Raw genomic sequence first — 24,243 nt, 5'->3', positions numbered from 1 at the left:
TGTGAAAAAGTGAATTTGGGGGATCTGGAGATCAGCTGTGGCTTAAAATACAGTGCATTTTTCTTGGATTTGAGTCATCCTGACCACTTACTGAATTTACAACTCACCAACTTTCTGAAATACTTCAATGGTAAGGATAATAGACCTTGTAGACCAAATAAAGTACATCACATGTTTTACTTGTGTAAATATACTGAAAGTACATTTTCAGTAGAGTACCACAGTATTCTGATGGAAGCACTAACAATTAAATAAAGAACTGGTTTCAGAGTGAGAGTGAGTTTTTCTGTGAGGTTCTATCAAGCAGAGTTCAGCAGTGATCCTCCTTCCAATTCTATGTCCAGTTCTTCTTATTCACATGCATTTACTTCCTCTTATGCGTTTGTGCTTATATCTAACATGATCTGGAATGCAAGACACCAAGAGAAAAAAGGCCAGTTCCAACTTTTGAGTCTTCTACTTGATCTGGTTTTTGTTCTGAGAATATTTTGCTCATATATGCTAGGGTTGTTTGCTAGCTGTGTTATATTCACCAAGGAGCTGGAACGGGAGGTGTAGTGTGATGGCTACAGCAAAATTCAAGTTACTTATATCGTGGGGAAACTGGTCTACTTCATTCAATCTAAAATTTGTTTAGACTTGATAGGAGTTTTGCTCAATAAAGGGCTAATTATACTGTGTACACGTCCCTGCAAGGAACCAAATCTGTTTACTCTATCACTAAAAGTGCTGGAAAGAAAGAATTTATTTTGTTTCTTGTCAAAAAAAATAAAAAATCTGTTGACAGCAGCAGGAGCATCTGGATCCTAATGCTTCCAGTTTCCCAGCTCACTAAATACACTTAAAACTCTTGAAAGGACAACAACAGTTTGGTAATTATCCTTCTCCCTTAAACTAAGTTTTCATTTGTGCACCTTATCAGTAGACTGATTTTGTCTCTGTCTTCTTCCAAACATTCCCGGAGTAGTAGTGAAAAAACAAAACATTAAAGTATCGAAATAATCTTCACACTTGGGTTTTTTTCCTTTTTTTTTCTTTCCTTTTTCTTTTTTTTTTCCTTTTCTCTACCATTACTAATGGTATGGGAGAAACATCCCTGTGAGACTCCAAAGCATGTAACACCAAGCTTCTCCCTGGATAGCTAGTAAATTAAATGAGAGACACAAGGGATGGGTAAAGGTCAACATGATATCCATTTTTAAAGGTAGAAAATTAAATCACAGGGAAATTACGTGACTGGTCAAAGGTCAAACAGAAAGCAAGTTGCAGAGCATGGAAACTGAGAAACTGTCTGATGGTCAGACTGCCCTTTTTCTAATTTGAAGAGGGAAAAAACTCTCAGTGGTAGAATAGTATCAAAATCAGTTTCACTGACAGCCATCTGAATTTCTTTGTCTCATCCAAAACTGTATATTGTTCTGCCTCATTAAAGCAGAAATGAGATCCATTCCAACAACACAGACGTAGTCAAAACAAAACCGCAACTACTCTTAGTCCTTAAGATTTTTGTACGCCAAGAAATTGGTTTGCAGTTTTGCAGAAACGGTCAAGTCAATTAATTTCATTGTAGCTTTGGAGAAATTAAAAAGTACGTCACACTTCCCTTCAGAAAGAAGTTAAGAGCGACATTTGAGAGCTATGAGAGCATTCCAAATGCTTCATCCACTCTTCATGTCTTATTGTGACTTTCTATGAAAAAGTGTATCTGTGTGTATACACAGATATGTACAAACATAGAAATATATTTACGTATCCATATTAACATACATAAATATGTGTCTGTGTATAGATACGGACACATATGCATATACACATATATGTATATTTACATAGGTATAAAGAAATTACACGGGATTTAACAAACGCAAGACAGTCCAGTGAAAGAGGCAAACAAGCCATTTTCCTGTTCCTGCTCTTTCCTCAAGTAAGATAGGCCCAGACATGATGTGACATTACAGCATACACTAACAGAGAGCGATCAGAAGCTCCATTTCTGTCTCAGTGACCAGGAAGCTCTGTACACTCCGTCAGGCCCAAGGGATCAAACTTCAGTTACACAGTATGCCTGGGCTTTGCCTGCCCTAAACACTGTCAAGGACAAGGACTGTCCGGAGAGCCCCATCACACTGTAACCCAGTCACCTGGAATCACTCCTGTCACCTCATGGGCAACGTGGGAAAGTTCAGACTGAAAGGCTAAGCCGAGGTGCAATATCTGTGGGGTGCCTCATCATCGCAGCAAGGCTCTGCCTTGGCAATCCTCCCTATACGTGTGGAGGGACAGCGAGCTTGGCTCCTAACCTTGGGCTGGCCCTGGTGGCTTGGGTCACAGGAATGGCATGCTTCAAGGGGAAGGTGGGGGGCGGCGGGGGAAATAGCAGGGGTTTCTTCTGAAAATATTAACCTATCTATTTGGAAAGTGATGGCTGCCTTTGAAATGTCTCCTTATAGATCTATACTTAGCACTGGGGCAGGGAGTATGAGGGTGTGAGGGGTGGGCTGGGGGAGGGCTCCCTGCGCAGCCCCGCGCCTTTGTCCTCCAGCGGTGCCCCCGCGGGCTCGACAGCGGGGCCGCGCCGGGACGCCGCTCCCGATCCTCACTTCGCGTCCTTTCCCTGCGCCCCGAACCCACGACATTTAGGGAGCGGGTGGGAAGTTGGGATGTGGGGTTTGAGGGGTTTTTTTGCTTGTTTTCGCCTTTCTTTTTTTCCTAAACTTACCCCCCTCCCCTAGTATCCCCCCTCCCCCTTCTAAACAGGAGATGTTCTCAGGACAGCGCCCGCAAGACTGGCTGGAATCAGTTTTGGAGGGTGATACACCGCGACAGCTAAAAGCTGGATAGGATTTCAGCAGCTCCTATATAAAGCACAGGGGACTTATGTCATTGCACTAATTAAATTCCATCTGGGTTGTTCCTCGGGGTGTTTTTGAGCCTGCCACCCAACTCAAGCAGGCAGAGAAGCCGGGGGACAGCATGATGGACCTTTTTGAAACTGGCTCCTATTTCTTCTACTTGGACGGGGAGAATGGAGCCCTGCAGCAGCTGGAGATGGCTGAGGGATCCCCGCTGTACCCAGGCAGCGATGGCACCTTGTCCCCATGTCAGGACCAAATGCAGCCAGAGGCCGGCAGTGACAGCAGCGGAGAGGAGCATGTGCTGGCACCCCCGGGACTACAACCCCCTCACTTCCCCGGCCAGTGTTTGATCTGGGCTTGTAAAACTTGCAAGAGAAAGTCGGCCCCCACGGACAGACGGAAAGCAGCCACCCTCCGGGAGAGGAGGAGGTTGAAGAAGATCAACGAAGCCTTCGAGGCTCTGAAAAGGAGGACTGTGGCGAACCCCAACCAGAGGCTGCCCAAAGTAGAGATACTCAGGAGCGCCATCAGCTACATCGAGAGGCTGCAGGACCTCTTGCACAGGCTGGATCAGCAGGAGAAAATGCAAGAGATCGCGGGGGACCCCTTCAGCTTCAGCCCCAAGCAGGGAAATGTAAGCGCTGCCTCTTGGTCCCTCCCTCCTCCTCCTCCTCCTCGGGGAACCTGCGAGTCCTCGGGCCTCCGGAAGTCAGCCGGCCAGGCTCGGCCCGGCCCGGGGAGCCGCGGGTCACCTCACTAACACTCGTCCTCTCCCCGTGTCTCCCCGTTCCCGCCCCCGCTTGTGTGCCGCAGATCGCCAGTTCAGACTTCCTGAGCACCTGCAGCTCCGACTGGCAAACCGTTTCTGACCATTCCCGAGCCCTAGGAATCAGCCCCAAAGAAGGTAACTCGTCCCGGGGCCGGACCCCTCTCCGCCGGCCCTGCTTGCCCGCCGCCCCCGGGGTCGAGCGCCCTTCCCTCGCCCCGACGGCTGAGGCCCCGGCGGTCCGTGTCTCACCCTTCCCTCCTTTGCCCGGGCTCTCCGGCATCCTGGAGCCCCCGCGCCGCAGGCCCGGGAGGAGGAACGGTTTGCTCTTTAATCCCTTTTCTCTCGTTGAGCAGGAGTCTCCGTTGTCGAGTCGTCGGCCTCCAGCAGCCTTCGCTGCCTCTCTTCGATAGTGGACAGTATTTCTTCCGACGAGCCCAAACCGCCCAGTGTGGAGGAAGCGGTGGAGAAATAAACCCGGTTCTGTGGTAGTATGTTTAACGAGATGGAGCCCCTATCCTCTTTCCTCTAAACAAGTAACGAAGCAAATTAACACAGTGGAAAACCCAAGCAGGGGCCTTGTTAAGGTTGATTCAAGGTACACCTACCCCCCAAAAAATGGCTCTCACTGACTCGAGCCAGATAGACTTTCCCTCTTTTGTGTTCTTCTTTTTTCCCCACGAGTTTTGTTTTCTTTAAATTGTGTTGCATAGACCACCCCTCTTTTTTCTTTCTTTTTTTTTTTTTCTAATTTAAGATATTTACCTGTGTACCGGTGATCCTCTTTGTCCGAGACTCACCGGGAAGTTCATTCCTGTCTGAGTGAAGCTGTTGGTTGCATTTCGTGTGAGTCATATTTAAAGAGTTCCCGCCTCGTTTCGTTCCTGTAAATAATTTCAGTACTGTCTTTTCTTTTGTAAACATAACATATATATTTAAATGGTGGAATGTGATATTGTATATAAGAACAGATGGATTTCTTGGATTGTAAAATAAAGCTCTTTGTGTTACAGTGTTTTCCTCCCCTCCTCGTAATTTCATAATAACCCGATACTGGAGTTAAAACCTGCCATCGACTTCAGCGAGATGAAGCCCAGATGAGTCAGACTTGTGTAGCCGAAGCACGACCCGTGTGACTGGAAGCAGGACTCGGCATAGATTTTTCCTTCGTTTACTCCTCGAAGGACCGTCTCTCCTTATTTAGGGCCGCTCCCGCGATGTGAATTACCCGCCTAACCCTCCCCGTGGGCTCCCAGGGAAGCACGGGCAGGCCTGTCGCCTCTCCGGCTCCCGCAGCGCTCCGCGGCCCGATTCCTTGCGGTGTTTGCGCAACGCACGTCCCCCTGGAAAGCGATACTGCTCCCCTAAAATGTCCAACAGGGTCGCTCGAGTACCTTGCCAGGCAGGGACACTTCTTCGGCCTTGCTCTGCACGTGGAGGGTGAGCTTAGAAACGGGACACGCGAAAAGACACCCCCGCCCCTCCACCTCCCCCCCGGTCCTTGAGCTGGGAGAGGCTCAGCGCGTCCCACCTCTTCCTTTCGGCACCGAGGACTTGAATGCAGGCCTTGTCTGCGGCAAAAATGATGGTCCTGCTGCCCTAACGGGGCAGCGATAGGCTGTGACTGGAGTCCGCTCTCTTGGGGTCTGGGGATAGCTGTGGTTTCTTCCCAGGAAAAGTAACTCCTCTTGACTTCCTTGTGCCTGAGGGAGAAGGGAATGGGGTCCCCCGGCAAGGAAAGAGTTAAAGGGCCGAAAAGGTTTGGAGGTGGGAGGGTAACAACATATGAAGCCTTTCAGTCAGTGATGTGAAAAAACACAGCCTGAGGTTGGGGGAGCCGAGCTGCTCACAGTCAGAGCGTTACGGTTTGTAACAGATTATACCCCCGGGAAGAGGTGGCCACCAGGGAACAGCACATTCTGCCGTAAGCACACAGACACAGGGCTCTCCGGAGAGCCTGGGCAAGCAAAGGGACAACACTTCAACTTCACCCAGCGGCGCTCTCCTCGTCAACTTTAGCCATTGATTTATTTTTTGTTCTTGTTTTTTGAAAGGTCACAGTAGCTTTTCGATAAAGTCTCCCCCTTCCCGGTCGGCTCGGGCACGGGTACACCCGTCTGAAGTGGAAGCTCTGGGCAGAGCCTTCCCTGAGAGCCAGCTCTCCCATCACCGTGCCTTCCTACCGCCTCTTCTGTGCCGCCGTGGCTAGTCTGACTTTTAAACCAGTGCTAGCTCTTGATTGCTCTATAATAAGATGCTCCGTTGTAAAGAATAATTGCGGCGGAACAGTGTGGTGGGCACAGTGATGCGACGGTTTCACCCTTTTTCTCCTTTCAAATTAAACCCCTTTGACGCGGGGAACTCTCGAACTCTTCAGAAAGCTGCGCGTCGGGGAGCGAGGCCCCCTGCGTGCCGTCTCCGCGACCTGGCGAGAGAGGGGAGGTGGTTCATCTCGCTTCTGTAGCGAAGGCACTTGACCAGCCACAGAGTATTTCAGATCGGGCTAGCAGCTCGTCGCCTTCCTTCCTAATTTGTTTTGATCCCTCCAGGTGCGCGGGAAGAGCTACACACAGTTCACACGCTGATCCGAGACCCGCGGGACCCGCTGCCCGCAGCAGGGTAGGAGCGGTGCTGAGCCACTCCCCAAAGCCAGAGTGTCGCACCGACATCTGGGCAGCCGAATGTCAGATTAACCCTCAGCTCAGCACTGACTTCTACGAACAACCAGTTCTGCCCGGTAGGACCCCCACTACAGCGTCTTCTCCAGCAGCATGGTAACCTGAGCGATTGTTTAGAGTAAGTTTGCCTAAAGAAGAGTCTTTTTCATTAAATAAAGAAAATATCTCCCAGAGAGACTCTCCATGACCTCCACGGCTGCGGCTGACATGCCGGGCTTCCCAGTGAAGGTCGTCAGTGTGTTTGCAATTAAGATGTTTGTGTTAGATATTAATAACGATAATCTTTACTCAAGTCCCCAGCCAAAGTAAATAGGGCGCTGGAATCACAAAATCAAAGGGTAATAACTGGGTAAAGACAAGAGATTTGTGATTTAATCAAGTCTTTTTCCGGAGCGGCCACGGACAAAGTCACCGAAGTTTTTAAGGGAACGCAAGTGGCCCTGTCCCTGCCTCCTCCCCGATGCAGTTCATTTAAGGCGGGCTCGAAAGCCCATACTCAACACAGGCCTCTTCGCCTCTACCTGCTCCGCTCCCCCGGGAACCACCTGCTCGCTCCCTCAGGAGCGGAGGGGTGCCTGGCCCGGCGTGGCAACGCTCCGCCACCCGCTCGAGATGCCTGAGGGGCCGGGGAGCGATGGGGGGAAGCCGAGGGGGGAGAAGATGGGGTGTTTGCAGTGCCGCCGCGTTGTCACTGCTTTCCTCTGAAGTGACGCGACCGAGTGTTTAAAGCCCTTTTTTTCTAATTTTTTTTTTTTTAAATCTTTATTTTCCTCGGTAAAATAGCCTACAATCCAGGGAGGGAGACGGACAGCCAGTACCGTGCTCAGCTTATTCTCTGAGCTCGAAGTCAAGGGAGGCAGGCGGCGACACAGCAGCTATTTCCTGGAGAAAAATTCCCGCGTGGATCGCTGCTGTTTTGAGCTAGGAATGGGTGTGGGGGGCAGGGGAGGGAAGAGGTTGAATAATTGAACCATGTGCTCGCTGGGACGTCCGTCCTATAGCAGGAACTAGCAACTTTTCCCAGTCTCAAGGCTGCTAAAATATCCCTCGTGTCCCTTTGATCTCTCCTGGGAGTCCCAGGGAGCCAACAGAGGCCAATGCCTTCTTCAGCTGTCCTCTATACAAATCCCTCTGGCAGGTACTAATGTGTTTACTTAGGTGCGCACGGTTCTCAGCGCTGGGGGGAACCAAACGTTTCTCACACGGCTGGAAGCGCTCGGCCCCACCAACCCGACTGGGAAACAGTTTTGCTGCCAGGGAAGCTCAGGGTAGCCCTCACCGCCGGTGCCGGCAACCACCGACAGCGGGAATGGAGCGGTTTGGCAGCATTAAGTTTCATCCCTGAGTGACGCTCTCGCCGCGCTGCACCGGGGCCCGGCTGTGCGCTCCGTCGAGGCCGGAGGCCGGCGGGGCAGCGCGCAAGGCGCTCCGAAGGGCTGGGGTTGGGGGCGCGCTCGGGTGGACCCCAAACACCTCTCACCCCCTCAGCCTGGTGATTTCTGGTTTCGGTGGGATTTTATTTTCTTAAATAGAAAGGTGTGGGGCTTGGAAAAACATGGCACGGTCTGCAAACGGTGCCTACATGGGATGGAACCCCTCCAGAAATAAGTGCGGCACGGCGATTCCTGATGAGCGGGAGGGGGGGGCTGGGATGAGGAGCATCATTTAAAGAGAGCCTGACACATTCACCGTTTTCTCTCTACCCGTCCGAAGAAGCAGACAGTGTCTGATTCTCAGGCTGCTTCCCTCTTTCCGGACTTGAGCCTTCTGAAATGGAGCAGTATCCTCCCCCGCCCCCCCACCTCACCCTTCCCCAGAAACCTCATTAGCCAGCCTTGTAGTTCGTGTTTTCTCTCCCCTTGCTTTAGTTCCACTCGCCTACTGCATTTTTGCAAGTTTGTTTCGAGATCACTTTACCAGAGGAGCCGGGGACTCTTTAAAGAATACTATTTACAGACTTTTTTTTCTTCCTGAATGACAGACTCTTCCATGCTTTCTTCCCTTTCCCCAAAAACATTCAAGGAAAAAGGAAAGAAATTTTTCTGGCTCCTCAAAGACTTTTTGGGAAAGGCACGTTTTTTAACAGCCCCCGCTGAGCTAAGAGTCAAAGCTACGAGCTAAAGCTCTGCATGCCAGGAGAGCGGGGCTAAGGGGGTTGGCGTTGGGCACCGGGAGATCCACAGTGCATGCTTGGAGAGAAACCAAGCATGCACCAACCAAGAAAGGTGATCGGAACTGCAATCGGCACTTTAAAGATCAAGTTTTTTTGTGCATGAAACATGAATATGTAAACAGGTCTATTTTACCCAGCGCAAACGTGGTAAATCAAATTGCATATATGTGTCTGTCTGTATCTCTGTGTGTGCTCGCCACATCCCAATGAAGAGTTCAAGTTACTGCCGAGCAGAACCTCTTCTGACGGACACTGTCTTAGCAAAACAGTAGACAACTGCCCTGTTTCAGATGCGGCCCAACAAAACAGCAACCTGCATCTCAGAGCGACAGAAGCCTGAAATTCTGAGCTTTCCCCTTTCTGTAACTTTACTCCTTTATCAACTCTCTGCTTTTCCTACAGTATTCATTTCAAAGGGGGGTCCCCCTATTTTATGGCCCCAAATAAACCAAAGTAGTGCAGATGTAGCCTTCCACAGACTTTAAATAATCACGCGTCTGCTCGAAGGAAGAAGGGGGTGTGCATGGTTGTTTTTTAGGAAAAGTTTTAGCCTTAGAGTGGAAATCCGCCTTTGGGGATTCGGGGGTGGTGGTGGAGGGGAAAAAAGGAGCAGATGGGGTCCCTCCAGCCTCAGCCCCGGCCGAGTTGCTGGCTGCTCTCTGCCTCTCCCGTGAGGATCGCTTTCCAGCGATGTGCGCTGCTACAGGGCACCTCTCTCAGAAGATACTCCCTACCTGCCTTGCTCACTTGATCAGCGGCTCCTTGAGACAACCGGCTCGCCATGCCACCGCATTACCTCTTCCTGAAGGGAGGCTAACTGAAGACACCTTTTTCCTGGGCACACGGACAGACTCCTTAGTGTTTGAACCGCTGCTGGTTCACTTGCTCTCCGTTTGAGTTAACCTAGGTCATATAATTTTATTCCCAGGTAGGGAAGGTTTCCTTTGCCTTCTCGTAATATTTTCCTCAGCTACAAAAGCCACCTGGATGAAACCAAAGGATTCCTGCGCGTTAGCAAATGCCTGTTAAATGGCTTCATTACCACTCTAATGACCCTTGCACCGCTCTGCTCGGCTACTGCTGCGGCTGGGGATCTGCAAGGCTTTTGTCCCCGGCTTGTGTAAAGTTACTTAGGGATTGCGGGGTTAGAAATTTTACACTTCCAGGAGGGGTTTGTTGCACTGGCAGCTGGGACGCATCTGTAACGGTACAAGTTTGCCTGAAAGCAGAAAATTAGCAAGCCCAAGGCACTGCTTGACTGTCGTGTCTCTAGCAGCACCAGGTCACACGAGTAGGAGAAAGAATGGGAAGGGGATTTGTTTCGGAGCAAACACATACACTTTTCTTTTGTGAATGCCTTTCCCCGTGGCCCGATCCGACAGCACTAAAATCTAGGTTCCCCCCCCCCTCGTCTCTCCCGGCCATAAGTAGCTGTGCCTTTTTGTTCCCCAATTTGTAAATTTAATCAGTTGGTGACACAACTTTAACTACAGGACAACGCTGTCCTCGATATAAATGAACACATCTTAGATCTAAAAAGAAGGGTAGATTGTTTCGGGACCTGGACCACGGAGTGTGGGAAATAAAGATATGCAAGTAGACACTGTAGATGCTATGGGGATGCTCAGCGTTAATTCCCCGAGGCAGCGTGTGATGGGAGATGGGAACAACGGGACGAGGAAGGACTCTGTTGGAAATGTCGGTGGCTTGTGCACGTCCACTGCCCCCCTCTATCTTTCCATACCAAAACTGAAAATTCCCAGAATTGGTTGAAACTTTGGAGATGTCGCAACCAGTTCTGGGGAGGTCGTTCATTAGAAAAATGCCCAGCTCTCGGCTCTCCAAAGGAGCGGTGCGGAGCAAATTGTCTCCTGGGGACTGGAGGGGGCTTGTCCAGACAGCCACCGGCAGAGGCTGTGGTGGGATATGCTAATAAAGACTGGCCGCTGCAGACCAGCCTCCCTTTCCATGTATATATAAGGGCCCCCTGCATCACCCGAAAGACACTTGGTCTTGGGTCGCTAATTACGGAGCAAATTGCCCCACCGCGCTGCGGAGCGCCTCGCCGAGAGCCAGTGGCTGCCGTCCCGCACTGACGCCTTCGCAGCAGGGATGGAGGTGATGGACAGCTGCAAGTTCTCCCCGTCCGAGCTCTTCTACGACAGCTCCTGCCTCTCCTCCCCGGAGGCCGAGTTCCCCGAGGATTTTGAGCCCAGGGACCTGACCCCCTTCGGAGCCCACGAACGCCCCGAGCCCGCCTGCTCCGAGGAAGAGGAGCATGTCCGAGCTCCCACTGGCCACCACCAGGCCGGTCACTGCCTCATGTGGGCTTGCAAAGCCTGCAAAAGAAAATCCACCACAATGGACCGGCGGAAGGCGGCCACCATGAGGGAGAGGAGGAGGCTGAAGAAAGTGAACCAGGCTTTTGAGACCCTGAAGAGATGCACCACTGCCAACCCCAACCAGAGACTCCCCAAAGTAGAGATCCTGAGAAACGCCATCAGATACATCGAGAGCCTCCAGGAGCTCTTGAGGGAACAGGTAGAAAACTACTATCACCTGCCGGGACAGAGCTGCTCCGAACCGACCAGCCCCACTTCCAGCTGCTCCGATGGGATGGTAAGAGGGAGGCAGGGCTGTGGAGACCCCAGGAAGGCCCGCGGACAGGTCCCCTCGCCCTAGCGTCGTGGGACCAGTCCCGTGGGTGTGGGACGGGTCGAATGCATCCGGACAACAGGAAAAGGCGGGTGGTTTTCTTTTTAACAAGCCCCTTCCCAGATTTACCGTTGAGCACGCACGTGGGCTGTCGGGCGATACTTGGGGGGGGGCAGTAGCGCTGCCCGAGGGCACCCTTCAGGCGCCCCAGCCCCGGGGTCTAGGCGTCTCCTCTCCTCCTCTCTCAGCGCGGTGCCGCAGAGGGGTTCGGTATGGGGCGGGGGGAGGCGGGGAAGGCGCTGCCCAGCTGCAGCAGCTTGGCCGGGGGGCTGCAGCCTCGCTGCCCCGCGGGCGCCGGGGCTCCCACTCTGATGGTCTTCAAGGCGCTTTCCCTTCGCGGGGAGCGTCCCGCTGGCTCCTGGGCGGGGGCGGCTGGGCCGGCACTCGCCCCTCGCTGTCTTGCAGGCCGACTGCGGCAGCCCCGTCTGGTCGGCGAGAGGCAGCAGCTTCGACGCGGTCTACTGCTCCGAGATGGCCCACGGTAAGCTGGACTCGACCCGACCCGACCCGAGCCGCGACCCCCGCGCTCCCCGTGGCATTTTGGGGAAGGCAGCGCGGGACCCTGCGGTAACGCGCTGCCGTGCCCCCGTACCCCTTCCCCCCCCCCCTCGGTGCAGCGTACGCCGCCGATCAGAGCAGCTCCTTGTCCAGCCTGGACTGCCTCTCCAGCATCGTGGACCGTCTCTCCCCGGGGGAGGAACCAGGGCTGCCCCTCCGCGACGCCGACTCTCTCTCGCCCAGCGCCAGCATCGACTCGGGGCCGGGGACGCCCGGGACGCCGCCGCCCCGACGGACCTACCAGGCGCTATGAGGGGCCAGAAGGGCCGGCACCCCGCGCCTGCTGCCGCAGCCGGGGCTACTGCCCGCCCGCCGGAGTCGCCCCCGCGCCCAGCCGCCTCCTGCAAATGCTTCTCGGGCGAGAGGGGCAGCCCCGGTGCCCCTTGGGCCGCCGTCTCTCTCTGGGGCTGAAGGCAAAGCGTCCTTCCGGGCCCCGGCCTGGGATATCCCTGAGACAGGCAGACCCCGGGGCTCGGGACACACGCACTACCCTGGAAACCCCGCTGCAAATAAAAACGTGCTGTGAGAGAGCTGTCTGACCGACTGGTTCTTTAACTGCATTCCCTGGTATGGGGGAGGGCAGCGAGACCCGGTTGCGGGGCTCCCGCCTGCACTCCTGTTCAGCCGTCACCCAGCCTAGGTTGCCCCCGCCTCATCACGGCGGTCCCGAGCCGGGAGATAGAGCGTCTTGCCGGGCTGGGGCCTAGGAACTTGTTTCTCACTTCACCGGTGCATATCCTTCTGAGACTGCTCATGGAGAAACAAAAATGTGGAGGGTTAAATTTTCCCATTAGAGGTCCTGTTACGGGCACAGTTTCCTTTTATTTTCTGTAAAAGTGATATTTCAAAGTCATATTTATTTTCAGTAAAAGTGGTATTTTATAGTCCTATTTTTCTATCCTTCCCTCCCCTTCTTCCTTTCTCCGCACCAGTAAAGCTCTTGTTTCTTTGACTGGGTATAAAGACTGACTGTGTATTCCAGGATTTGGCCCTAAAATTGCATGGTGACTCTCCTCTCAAAACAACTGTATGATATAGCTCTGATCCTCTGACGGGGAATTTTACTCTCTGGCAGAGACAAATTTAGTAAAATTAGTAAGAACAAACCACATATATCTTTTTCACAAGCCATGAGGTGTATTTCACAATATTCAGAAAGCAATATACATTTATTTGCTCCTAATGACTTTGGTCTTACCAATCAGGATAAAAATTCATTACTCTACATTGGGTCTAGAAATAACCAGGTTAAATCTTCATCTGTTTCAGACTTAACAAGTATCTCCTTCCAGGCATTCAATCTAAGTCTTTCTACCATAAAAATTTTTCAGCTCTTTGCACTCCTTTAGTTGTAATTCAACTTGTCTAGCTGCCTCTCCCACCAAAAAAAAAAAAAAAAAAAAAAAAAAAAAAAAAAAAGTAAAAAGACAGAGATGAGATGAAGAGTCGGGCTTCTTCAGTGCATCTAGAAATGTCTCATATGATTAATACTCTGAGTGGGAAGGGATATACGCCTTACTAGAGTGGCATAAGAATGTATTTGCCAGTTGTGTTTATGTTGCTAGCAGTCAGTGGCCAAGGGGCCTGGAAGTGGTATTTCACCTCTGATAAATCTTTCACTTGAACTCAGCCCAGCTTAGTCATGTCACCAAAAGTTACCACCTGACTGCTCTTTGGCAGCATCTCTGAACTGAGGATGAAAGAAGCCTAACTTAGGGATGGCTCCATCCCCACAGCACATCGAGGGACCGTGTCCCCCACAAAGGGCCACAGAGAAAGTGAAGTGGCACCTACCTGCCTGCCTGAGCCTGCAGCTGGGTGGTAGCAGATGTGCATCTGACATAGGGCAAGGCCAGCCTGCCCCTTGTGCACAGCTTCCCTCAAAATCACTTTCTGCCCTTGCCGTGTGACCTTGAGGTAAATGTTTTTTTTTCAGCAGAGTATTTCAGGAGGAGCCTTTACAGAATGGGCTTTCTGGGTGTATAGGTATGTCCCAGGTAATCACAGAGTAGAAAAAGTGGTTTGAAAACCCTGGGCTGAGGTTGTGCAGAGGTACAGAAAAGGTGTTCACACACTCTTGTCATTACAGATGCTTCAGGAGCATGCACGTGCCTTAACACAAACAGAGTCTGTCTTGGTTATGGGGGATCACTTCCTGAGCCATCTGTTCATAGGAATCTTTATGCAAGATTGTGAACATCACTAGTTTTATTTGATGATTTCTCACACATTGCTGCAGTGTTTGCTCCTCCTAACCAAAATACCATCCCAAGGATACGGATTATTCCCAAAGACCTAATACAGTGCGGATTATTTTAAATGGTATTTTAAAGTAAGCTAAGCTGGAGAACTTTCAGCATTTCAATCTGCACTGCACTGACCTTGGCAAGTGATCTTGGACGAAGTATGCAGAGTAACACTAGCAAATCACATGTTGGTAATGTACACCTCTCTTTGGCTGGCAGACATTTTAAGAGTTGCAAAAAGGTCAATACTTCTGAGAAGCAGTTATTCAGAGTGTGAGGAGAAGTATTCCGTCTGTGGGATGTTTGTCCATAGCTTCCTAAGTCCTACTAGGCTAGTTTACTATCTGTGGATTTTGTTATACACATCGAGGAAACAAAATCTTAATTATAGGACATCTATGAAAAAAGCTCCCATGAGCCAAAATGTGCTGTAATCCTCATAAGGAATGGAAGTGAGCACCATGAAACTGCATTTAGTCTGTGGACTGGGAAGAACAAGGTATAAAAGGCTGTGGTCTTGGAAGATACACTGTTGTGGTCAGATTTTGCATATTTAATAATAATAATAGGATGTGAAACTGAAAAAAAAAGATTTGTGTTCTGTATGAAACATGTTCATTTAAGGAAGGCAGTGCCCAGAAATACATAAGAAGATGATGGTCTAGAAAATCTGAGCTCCACCTATCCTAACTCTTACTATGTGGCTGGGTGCTTCAGGCTCTGAGATAGCATGCGGTGGCCTCACAGGCAGGCAGACAAGGATGCCTCATAAGTGTCAGAATAGTGAATTTAACACAGGACCTGCAAGTTTTCTGTCTATCTGTCACTGCAAGGAAGGGCATAATTCTCTACAATTTAAAAAAAACCCCCATAATTAATGTTGTACTTTAATTTTACTTCTGAAAATCATACTTTTTTTGGTTAATGACTGAGGGAGGCAGCTGAGCTTCTTTTGTGTGTGTGTGTGTGTAGTTTTTAATGTCTTTTATCTTTCTTAAGAAACCTTTAAAAAAGCAGAGACCGTTAGAGAAATACACGTTTTAAATTCAGATCAAAAGGCCCACTGTACATTACAAAACTAACATAGAAACCTGGAAAAGACCCTTTAATGCATCATCAAGATAACAGTCCTACTTGCTTTATGTTCTAATTTCTTGAGTTGCTTGTACGGAAAAGCACTCCTTTTGCCTGTAGGAAAAGATCAACGTCTTTTTTTCTCCTGTGGTAAGGCTTAAAATCATAAACTTTTAGTAATTAGTTTTTGGAGGATGAAAGGGTCTTAAGTCATACTGATTGTCTGAATATGCCCAGGAACACTTCAAATTCACAGCTACATTTCAGTGGAAATTCAGCATCTTCATCTTCGCATCTCAGCCTTCTTGTCAGGAATAGTTAGACATAACCACAGCAGGCACCTCCTCCTCCCTTCCTCCCTCACTCTCTCCTTCTCCTTCTCCTTCTCCTTCTCCTTCTCCTTCTCCTTCTCCTTCTCCTTCTCCTTCTCCTTCTCCTTCTCCTCCTTCTCCTTTCTCTTCCTCTGCAGAGCCCTCGACTCACTCATCACTTCTCCTTACTCCTCTCAGCTGGACCTTGGAGTCCCTGGAGGACCCGCAGCTGACCAGCTGATTACTGCTGACCTTTGGCAGGCTCTGCACTGGGTATCAGCCTTACAGCTGGTCACAACTGCCTTCCTGGCAACTAAAGACCTAATGAGCTTGGCCAGCTGCAGACTGGGCTGGGATCCCGCTGGCTGATTTGACCCTGTGTGAGGGATGGAGAAGTTCACCCCCAAATGTGGAGGGAGTGAGCAATGCATCTGTCCATGTGCTGCTGCTCCTGGGCATCAGGGCCAGGCTTCTCCTAGAGCCAACTAGATTAGTGAAATGGCTAAAAAAGAGACGGAAGAGCTGTTTTTTCTCATGATTTCTTTTGAGTTTTCTGTGGACTATTAGATTAGGCTTCACTAGTGGCCTTCACCCTTACTATATCTTATGCTGTTCATTCCATCCAGTCCAAGAGATACACCCATCCACCAGAACAGCGATGGATTGAAAGAGTTACTACCCTTCCCAGACATGGTGTGATATATTTTTCCTTCATCCAGCAGGTGCCCCACCTTCCTATCTCCAGGGGGTTATGCATCTTGGACACTCATAGATCTCATGCCAAAACCACTGCGGAGTCCAACTCCTTTCTCAAAGGTCTTCTGTTTTCCACTCCCCAGACCAGCTGATAGGTATCATTCATTCCTGGAGTCCATTTTCTTTTTGAGCATTAGTAACATTTATGAACAACTTGGAAATCGGCTGAAATATGTTGGTGGCAATGATGCCAAAGGCATTGCTCATCTGTGCTTGAAAAAGGTGATATCATGTATATAAGGGTCAGCAAGGCCAGAGAGAGATCAGTGTATGCATTAAATCAGGTGCATTTGAATCTGACACCCTCTGAGAGGCCTTCAGACCTGGAGTAGAAGCAGAGTAATAAATGTATGATTTTTCTCTTTTTTTCTCTGGATCTTCTATGAATCTATGCTTTGAACTGACATTTCTGCTTTAAAAATACATACAACATGTATGCTAAGTAAAAATCAAATCCTACAAAGAAGCTCTAAAAGCTTTAGGTCCTATTTTTATTTTTTTATATTTTTTAAAGTACCAAATCCTCCCACTTGCAGTGGGACTCAGCTACCTAGCAGGAACACAGCAAAGGTCTGGCTGTAGTATAAAACTCAAGCTGATGTGCTTATAATGCATTATAGTGAGGCAGACTGTGGATTAAATCAACCTCTAATGGTTTGATTCGACAGAATTTAGAAAATTAATAAACTAATAACACCTTAATTAGCAGTGAGAAAACAGTGACTGTAGCTTGCTACACCTGTGTATAGCTCAGTGCAAAGACCTCACTAGCAAATACACCACAGCTCCAGGAAAGGGATTTATTTTTTTTGTAAATGGATGTATTTGAATCTGCTGAAAACTCATTCTGTTGCCCTCATTTCCATGTTTTAAGTAGTGATGTATGCAAGATGTTGCGTGTTGTTTTTTGATTTTTTTACTAGTCTGAAAAAATACTAGATTTGTTCGTGTTCCTGTCCCTTTCATGATACTTTGAAGAAACAGAAAGAGAAGGAGTATTTCTATTTTAAAAAGTATTTAGTTCTACAATTGCTCTTTTGGACCATCTTCAAACTGAACTAATAGTGCAATTCTGAGTCTTTCTGTCGAGTGCTTTGAAAAGAAGAGGAGGAAATGTCTCTGCTGGTGATGCTGAAGATGCATCTAAAGTATAAATCTGAAATCCCTTCCTCAAAGTTAATGCTTATGCATAGATTTGTTGTAATCACCTGTATAGATAGTAGAGATCACATCACAGCAAAAATTCTTTCTCAGATTTAACTACATTATCTCAGTGACTTGAAAAAGTAGCTTTAAAAACATTAAAAACCTTTCCAGTAGGCTGGAATCGAGTCGGTCAGTCATCTGGGAAGTGGCTGCCTTTGCTTTTGTCCTCACTGCCATGATTCTCTCTCTGTTGGATAGTATCAAGCTGTTATTAGGAGCAAATCACCAAACTCCCTTCTTCTCTGGGTGCATGCCTATTGGCAGCTATCATTTTTATCCTAAAACTCCTATGTTTCATTGCAGTTGTGCCTTGAGTGAGCACCTGGAAGTCCTTTGATCCTCTTTTTCTCAGGTTATATGTAATGCTATGAATTCACAAATGTGAATTTCTAAGTATAAAACTTCTGCAAGTGGATGAGCACCATCCTCTTGGGCACTTTCAGGACCTTAGTCAGTAGTGAAGATTTATGCAGCACCTAAACAATAAGAGTTGAGCTCATAATCCCTGCATGATTAAATGGGGATTTTTCTGCGTCTCATTCTGAGTTTAAACATTAACCCTCATCTTCCTTGCAAACTCTATGAGACTGCTTACCTGGTCACAGCATAGTGCACGAGTCTGTTCCTGTTGTGCAACTGGCCAAGGAAGACACATCAAGCAGGTGATGTAACAATGTAGCTACATTATATTCAGGGAAAGGGTGCACCTCACTAAGCTGAAACTGTTTCATTGCTGGAAATACAGGTGGATTGACACCGAGTCTGGGCGACAGTGACTGTTTTATATTGGGAATTCCCTCTGGAAGACATACCTGCTGACAGGCAAAAGAGAGCTCCTGCTGAAACCAAAAAGGTAAGCACAGAAAGCGGGGAGGGCAGTTGTCACACAGTTGTATATGCAGCTACTCAGTTTGGAGTAAAGGGATGGTATCTCTGGGCAACTGGGAAAAAGTTTAATAACTCTAAAATCCTTACACTGAGCATGAAGTAGAGGAGAAACCAAGTAAACAAGGACTGAGACAGCTGTATCCTACCAGTGCCTGAAACGCACATGTTTCACAGGGTACAAATTTCTCACATGTTTATTGTCTGGGTGAAATACAAAAATGACTGAACTTTGAAATGTGAAACTTGTTATTTCTAAACTTCCTAATAAGCAGGACAGTCAAAGTTCCTTTTAGAAAAGTGCTCATGAAACTGGACTTCTCAAGCAGAAGTGATCTGCTCTGAGGGGTGGCAGGGCCATGTCTGCCTCCCACAACCTATGTCCCCATCACTCTCTTTTCTTCTCTTTCTGTTGAAGATAAGGCCTATGAGAAAAAAAGAAGCATGTATTTTAGTGTATAGTCTTGATTTAATACGTCATTTCAACAATACGATAATTCCTTACATTCGTATTTATAAAATGAATAGTCCTATTTTTGTTAACGCTTTTTGTTGCCCATTTTTTTCCATCTATAAAAAGTTTTATGGTTTATAAAAAATGCACTTGGTTACATGAATAAGTTTGAGTGTCATTTGGGTTTAATACTTACAGAAAGAAATCTCTAACTTCATGTAATCTCTCTTTTAATCAGAAATAGTGTATTATGAAGTACAGCTAGACAGCTAAGTTCATTCTTATCACAACTCCACTGAAGCCCCTAGAGTTTCACTAGGAAGAGATTTGGGCCAGAAGGCCTACAGTGTAGTTACGTTATATTCATTTTCTCATTCTTCAGAAATGGACTGTTTATGCGCTGAGCTGTAAAGTGATATTCATGATGACTGAAGCCTGAACAACATTAAAATATCCAGATCCTCTGCTCCAAATCCTCTGGTATCTGAAACTGTTCCTTTGCTTTCAAAAGGAGGGGTTACCACTGCTGAGGGTAAACAAGGGCAAGGGCACAGCTTTAAGCTGAAAGAAGGACTAGCCTAGCTAATGTTGAGGCTTATCTGCAGTGAGCCTGTGTCTCAGATGCTGCCCCAGCCCCAAAGGCTGCCCACTGCCCTCCCCACTAGCCCTGCCTTCTTTCTCCTGTGGCAGAAGCTTCCTGGTTGATCCTTTCATCTCAGTAATTCTTGGGAGATTTTCTGCCCCACCCCCAAAACCGCTTTCTCAGAGGAATTTTTGTTTAAATGAAAAGTGCTGGAAAATTGCTTTTTGCTGTGATTACAATGGATACACCGATTCACACAACTTGTGGTGTGCTTGAGAGCCAGAGCCCACACCCTGTTCACACACTATGGCATATCAAGTACAGTAATGTTTTCTGTTTTATTTGGCCATGATGTCCAGAAGTAGGAGCTTGAAATTACTCTCACAATAACTGAAGTGTTTTTTCTATGGTCTTGACTGCCAATCAGCTTATACTAAGTAAGTAAGATAACTACTACTAAGTAGTAGTTGCTGGGAGCAAGGGGAGGAGTTCGTTGCAATGTTAAATCCTATAACCTAGCCCAAAAGAACTAGGGGCAGAGTTTGTAATGGAAATACCTTTAAATTTTTGTAAGCCATGATTTGAGATGTATGTTACAGGAATTACTATAACAGGTACCACCCGACCCCCCAGCCTTACGAGAAGCAGTGCAAGTGCAGCAGTGACCTGACCTGATCTGGCTGTGGTGCTCAGTAGCTCCACACAACACATCACCTCTCCTGTCCTAAGTGAGCATTGTAGCAGATGGAGCTCAAAGTCACGGATTAAATGAACTCAAAGGACATTTTGTGAACATTTGTGGACATTTTGTGAACATTTTGTAGGTGTGGCACATAGGATAAAGGAATGCACTTACAATAACTGCAGTGTTTTTCTTGATGGTCTTGAATGCCAATCAGCTCTTTCTGAATAGGTAAGATAAGGTAAGGTGTCTACCTACTGTGTACGGCAATTATTGATAGGTAGAAAGTGCAAGGTGACTGTGAAGAATTCTTCCTCCGGAACCTAATTATATTTTAAAAAATTTTGCCCATCCACCTAGTTAGAAATAAAGTTAGAGAGAAGATTTTGCTGAACACATGATAAGACCCTTCACTTTTTAAATAACAAATTTTAGATTCATTAAAAAGAAATCAGTGTTATAAGATATTAGGGTAAGATGCAACCAAGTTTATTTTCACATCCTTTTGAACCAGTAGAAGTACCTGTGCACAGGCATACTTTATATATGCAAGTTTTAGCAAGTTCAAAGCTTAAAAATTGAGATGATTTGTGGGAAGGAAGAAAACCAGTGTATAAGCATTACCAGATTATTTATGTAAAATGTCATAGGAGTACTTTTTTGGGGGATTGGTCATGCGATGCTTGACTGAGTCTTCTGCCCCCAATTAAATTTTATTGTATGTAATCCTGCCATGTCAGATATGGATGTCCATATTGTCTCTGGAAAAGACCTTCCCCAGTAGCTTTATTATCATATTGCTGCAGCAATGTTTGGAAAGCTCAGGGGCTTCTTTAGAGAAGTTAGAGGCTCACAGGAGGTAGTAGTTCTGCAAAGATGAGGTTCTGCATCTTTCAGCTGCTTGAACAGTTCTGTTTGATTCTGATCTCGAAGGTCACTTGGCTAAAATCTGTGAGCAACACCTACAACTCTTCTTCCTCTAATTCTAGAAAGAAATGTCGTTGGCAAATATTTTGTGGTTTCTGAGTGTTTTCACGTTCCTGTTTCCTGTTTCCTTTAGAAAAAGAGAAAAGCTGTGTATAACCCAGTTGAAAATGTGGATTATCTGAGAACTGCCTGCACTGTAAGAATATGAGCACTGCTCCAACATTAAACAGTCCTCAAAATTTGCTGATGACAAGCACTCTCAGGCAGGATTCATCAGGTCCTGAGCTCATATTGGTGCTGTTTGGTGCAGCAGACTGACAGACCTGGGCTCTAACTTAGAGCTGGAAGTAGGGAGAAGGGCTTCTGGATTAATTTTGATGCTATAATTCTTCCACTGAAATTAAATGCAATGAAGCAATTGGTAAGAGAAGGCAAAAAACCCTGAATCCATATTGAAAGCATGTGCTGTGTATCCAAGCCAAATGTGACCTAAAAAGCTGTAGCCTGAAAATTGGAAATTATAAGCATGACGTCAATCCAGAAGAAAGTATAACACACAAATACTTATAAAATTAAAAATAATTCTGGTCTTAAATAGAAGTGTCTACCTTCAAGTGACACCCTACACTTGTGTGAGATTTCACTCCCTCTGGCTTCTCCAGAGAAGGCTGCTCCAGCTGAGGCTCTTTTGGGTGCAGGAATTCAAAGATGAAGAATCCTTTTTCCAGTGGGATTATTCTTTTTATAAAGCTCTGTGTGTGTGCTGGAAAAGCAATTATTTTGTCACTAACATAGGACAAAGCATCATCATGCTACTCAGCTGTCACTGGGGAGTATTTGAAAGTGGTAGATCTATTTTGGGCCCAGTAATAGTTCTAATCTTTCTAGTCTCAATAAAAAAGTTAGAAAGTACAGGAAAAGGTCTGAAGTCTGCCCCTTCCCTGCAAAATTCTGAAATTTAAGAGACAGATTTTCTACAGAATGTACGATTTTTAAAAATCCCATTTCTCTAAAATGTTGAAGTACAGAATTTTAAGTATAAAGCTTAAAAAATCAACTGTACTATTTAAAGCACTGAAATATACAGGAGTTAGGCACTATACAAAATTCTGTGGCAGACAAAGGCTCAAATTCTACAGTATGATTAGGTGTTTAAATATAGCTGAGAATCAGAGACTACAGAGCCACAAGTGCCAAGGGCCTCAACGCCTGGTGAGGCACCTGGGTCCCAGTGAAATGTCTGCAAATACATTATGTGAAGTGGGGCTCTGCCTAAACAGTAAGAAGAATTTGATGAAGGACACGTTTTACTTAAGTGTCTTAATCTGGATTGGAATGTAGTGTCTTTCCCCAGTCAAGATCAATCTGTCCATCTTTCTGTCTGTCTGTCTCTTTGTCCTGTGTCTGAGCCCTGTGTTTCATGGTCTGAGCAGGAATAAACAATTCATTTACAAAGCAGAAGGTGGATGTGAAATTGTTCCCCTTTTATTAAATGGGTTGTCACAGCACTCGCCCATGATGTGGGAAGATGAGTCAGTGCCCCTTTCTGCCTATGCAGAAGGGACTGGTTTAATTACAAGAGAAGAGGGTGCTTTGGGACACAGTGTCTCCAATGCATATTTGAGCTGCACCACTGCATGGACTAAATTAAATTGTCCTTCCTGCAGCTTGTATGATGACTTTGGCTTCTCAGACATTTAATTTGCCCCTAAGTCAACTTTCTGCTCCTTTTTTCTCCAGGTTGTGGGGTGGAAGAGTTGTGTGGCATATGATCCCCTTTTTCTATAGGGCTCTGTGATCTTTTTGGTCATGTGGCTTTTTAATACATGACTAAACTGTTGGTGATCTGCATCCTGCAATGAGAACACATTCAATCCTGTGACAAGATCACTTGGGTATGCTCAGACATGTGCATGGGAGCAATCTGCTCATCTGCATTTTCATATCTGTCCCTTGCATGGTGCAACAAGAATTTTGGTCGCAAAGGTGGCAAACTTCTCATTAAGCACATTAGGCAGGATTAGGACCTGCAGCCCGTACCTCTTCACCAGGCTGAATGGATATCCTAAAGCAAGAGCTTTGTGACCACTGGGCTGCTGCAGAAGGTGGATCTTTGCTGGGCTGTGAACGGGAGACCTTGTGACAGGAAATTCAATCAACTGCTGTGACCTGGGATCTAGTCCTTGGATTTTGCCTCTATTTACAGGCACGTGAGTATCTTAGGAAATCTGTTTGTAAGACCTCAGTTCAATCAGATACATGGCCTGTTTATGATGGCATGGACTCCCCCGTGAAGCCAGGGGCATGCATTATAAATCCAGATATGTGGTTGCACACATTGGGCTATAAATGGCAATCATTTTCTCTATTTTTCAGTCCCATACATTGCAGTGAAGTCTTGGTCTGTGATTGTACCTTTAAGAGATAATCAGTACCCAATAAACATGAGCACTTTAAAAGTGCTCAAAAAACACAGTTAATCAAATGCTAATTGCATGAGTGTAATTTTGTCACCTCTTTTTTAATTGTATTTTGAAATCTGTACATGAAGGGGTTTCATAATAACGTGCTATTGTATCTAGTTTCATACTGGTAACATTTCTGCAGAATGATTTATGATGTAATGTGCCATCTGCTATGAATTTTGATGAAATTATTTTATCCTGGCTAGATATGGTTAACATTTTCAGTATGAAGTTCATTTCTGGAGTGTTTTCTTTTAGTAAGAGGCAGGTGGTGCTTCAAACAGTCAGGGAACGGATTTCAGACAGTTTGGATTTGTCACTTTAGAGGATTTGGGGATCTAGTTGTAAAATACAGCATTGGATCACTATTTCATGAGGAAATAGTTCTCCAGACACAAATCCTACTCCCTTGTTTATGATTTTCTTTGAAGCATCACAAACTCTTTAGCTTAAAAATATCAAATAGAGTGACTGCAGCTCTACGGGAAAACAGGCAATGTTTGGCCTCAGGGTAAGTATACGGGATAGAAGGGAGAATTAAACATTGTAGGGACATTGTAGCCATACAGGCAGTAGGGAAGCACATATGTGCAGCAAGCAGAGCACCTCCAGAAGCAGTGCTGCTGCAGGGACTCAGCAGAGGCAGCAGAACAACTCCTCGTGGAGTGTGGCATGCCCTGAAGCTGCTCCCAAATCAACAGGTGACAACAGCAAAGGGGAAATAATATGCATGTTGGGCTGAGAAACCACTATGCACAGTAATAGGTTGCTAACAGTGCGTTGAGGTCTTATGTTGTAAATTTGGCGGTTGTGGTTTTTTGTCACTCCTACTAGTTCTTCCCAAAACAATTGTTAGAACGCATCAGATAAGTGGCTAAAGTAAATGTTTTTTTCTCAATATAAACATTT

General features: G+C 47.0%; 2 protein-coding genes across 2 annotated transcripts; both read left to right on the top strand.

The window, feature by feature from the left end:
* Nucleotides 1-2,894: 2,894 nt before the first annotated feature.
* MYF6 (myogenic factor 6) lies at nt 2,895-4,636 on the top strand. The gene is made up of 3 exons (XM_051795731.1): nt 2,895-3,489; nt 3,669-3,759; nt 3,978-4,636. Exons 1-3 carry the CDS (start codon nt 2,974-2,976, stop codon nt 4,094-4,096), a joined length of 726 nt encoding a protein of 241 aa, XP_051651691.1. The 5' UTR covers nt 2,895-2,973; the 3' UTR covers nt 4,097-4,636.
* Nucleotides 4,637-10,484: 5,848 nt separating this feature from the next.
* Nucleotides 10,485-12,271, top strand: MYF5 (myogenic factor 5). The gene is made up of 3 exons (XM_051795730.1): nt 10,485-11,091; nt 11,593-11,668; nt 11,805-12,271. Exons 1-3 carry the CDS (start codon nt 10,585-10,587, stop codon nt 11,996-11,998), a joined length of 777 nt encoding a protein of 258 aa, XP_051651690.1. The 5' UTR covers nt 10,485-10,584; the 3' UTR covers nt 11,999-12,271.
* Nucleotides 12,272-24,243: the final 11,972 nt, after the last annotated feature.

This window comes from Manacus candei, unplaced genomic scaffold, assembly GCF_025592945.1.
Source record: "Manacus candei isolate 608988 ecotype Guabito, Panama unplaced genomic scaffold, ASM2559294v1 h1tg000043l, whole genome shotgun sequence".
Lineage (NCBI taxonomy): Eukaryota > Metazoa > Chordata > Aves > Passeriformes > Pipridae > Manacus > Manacus candei.
This window is presented reverse-complemented; position numbering and strand designations above follow the sequence as displayed.

What these genes read in the sequence shown, in the direction of transcription:
- MYF6 (XM_051795731.1), top strand. Translation starts at nt 2,974, where the DNA reads ATGATGGACCTTTTTGAAACTGGCTCCTATTTCTTCTACTTGGACGGG. An exon ending in TCAGCCCCAAGCAGGGAAAT is followed by an intron (nt 3,490 to 3,668) that starts GTAAGCGCTGCC and finishes TGTGTGCCGCAG; the next exon opens with ATCGCCAGTTCAGACTTCCT. An exon ending in AGGAATCAGCCCCAAAGAAG is followed by an intron (nt 3,760 to 3,977) that starts GTAACTCGTCCC and finishes CTCGTTGAGCAG; the next exon opens with GAGTCTCCGTTGTCGAGTCG.
- MYF5 (XM_051795730.1), top strand. Translation starts at nt 10,585, where the DNA reads ATGGAGGTGATGGACAGCTGCAAGTTCTCCCCGTCCGAGCTCTTCTAC. An exon ending in CCAGCTGCTCCGATGGGATG is followed by an intron (nt 11,092 to 11,592) that starts GTAAGAGGGAGG and finishes GCTGTCTTGCAG; the next exon opens with GCCGACTGCGGCAGCCCCGT. An exon ending in CTGCTCCGAGATGGCCCACG is followed by an intron (nt 11,669 to 11,804) that starts GTAAGCTGGACT and finishes CCCTCGGTGCAG; the next exon opens with CGTACGCCGCCGATCAGAGC.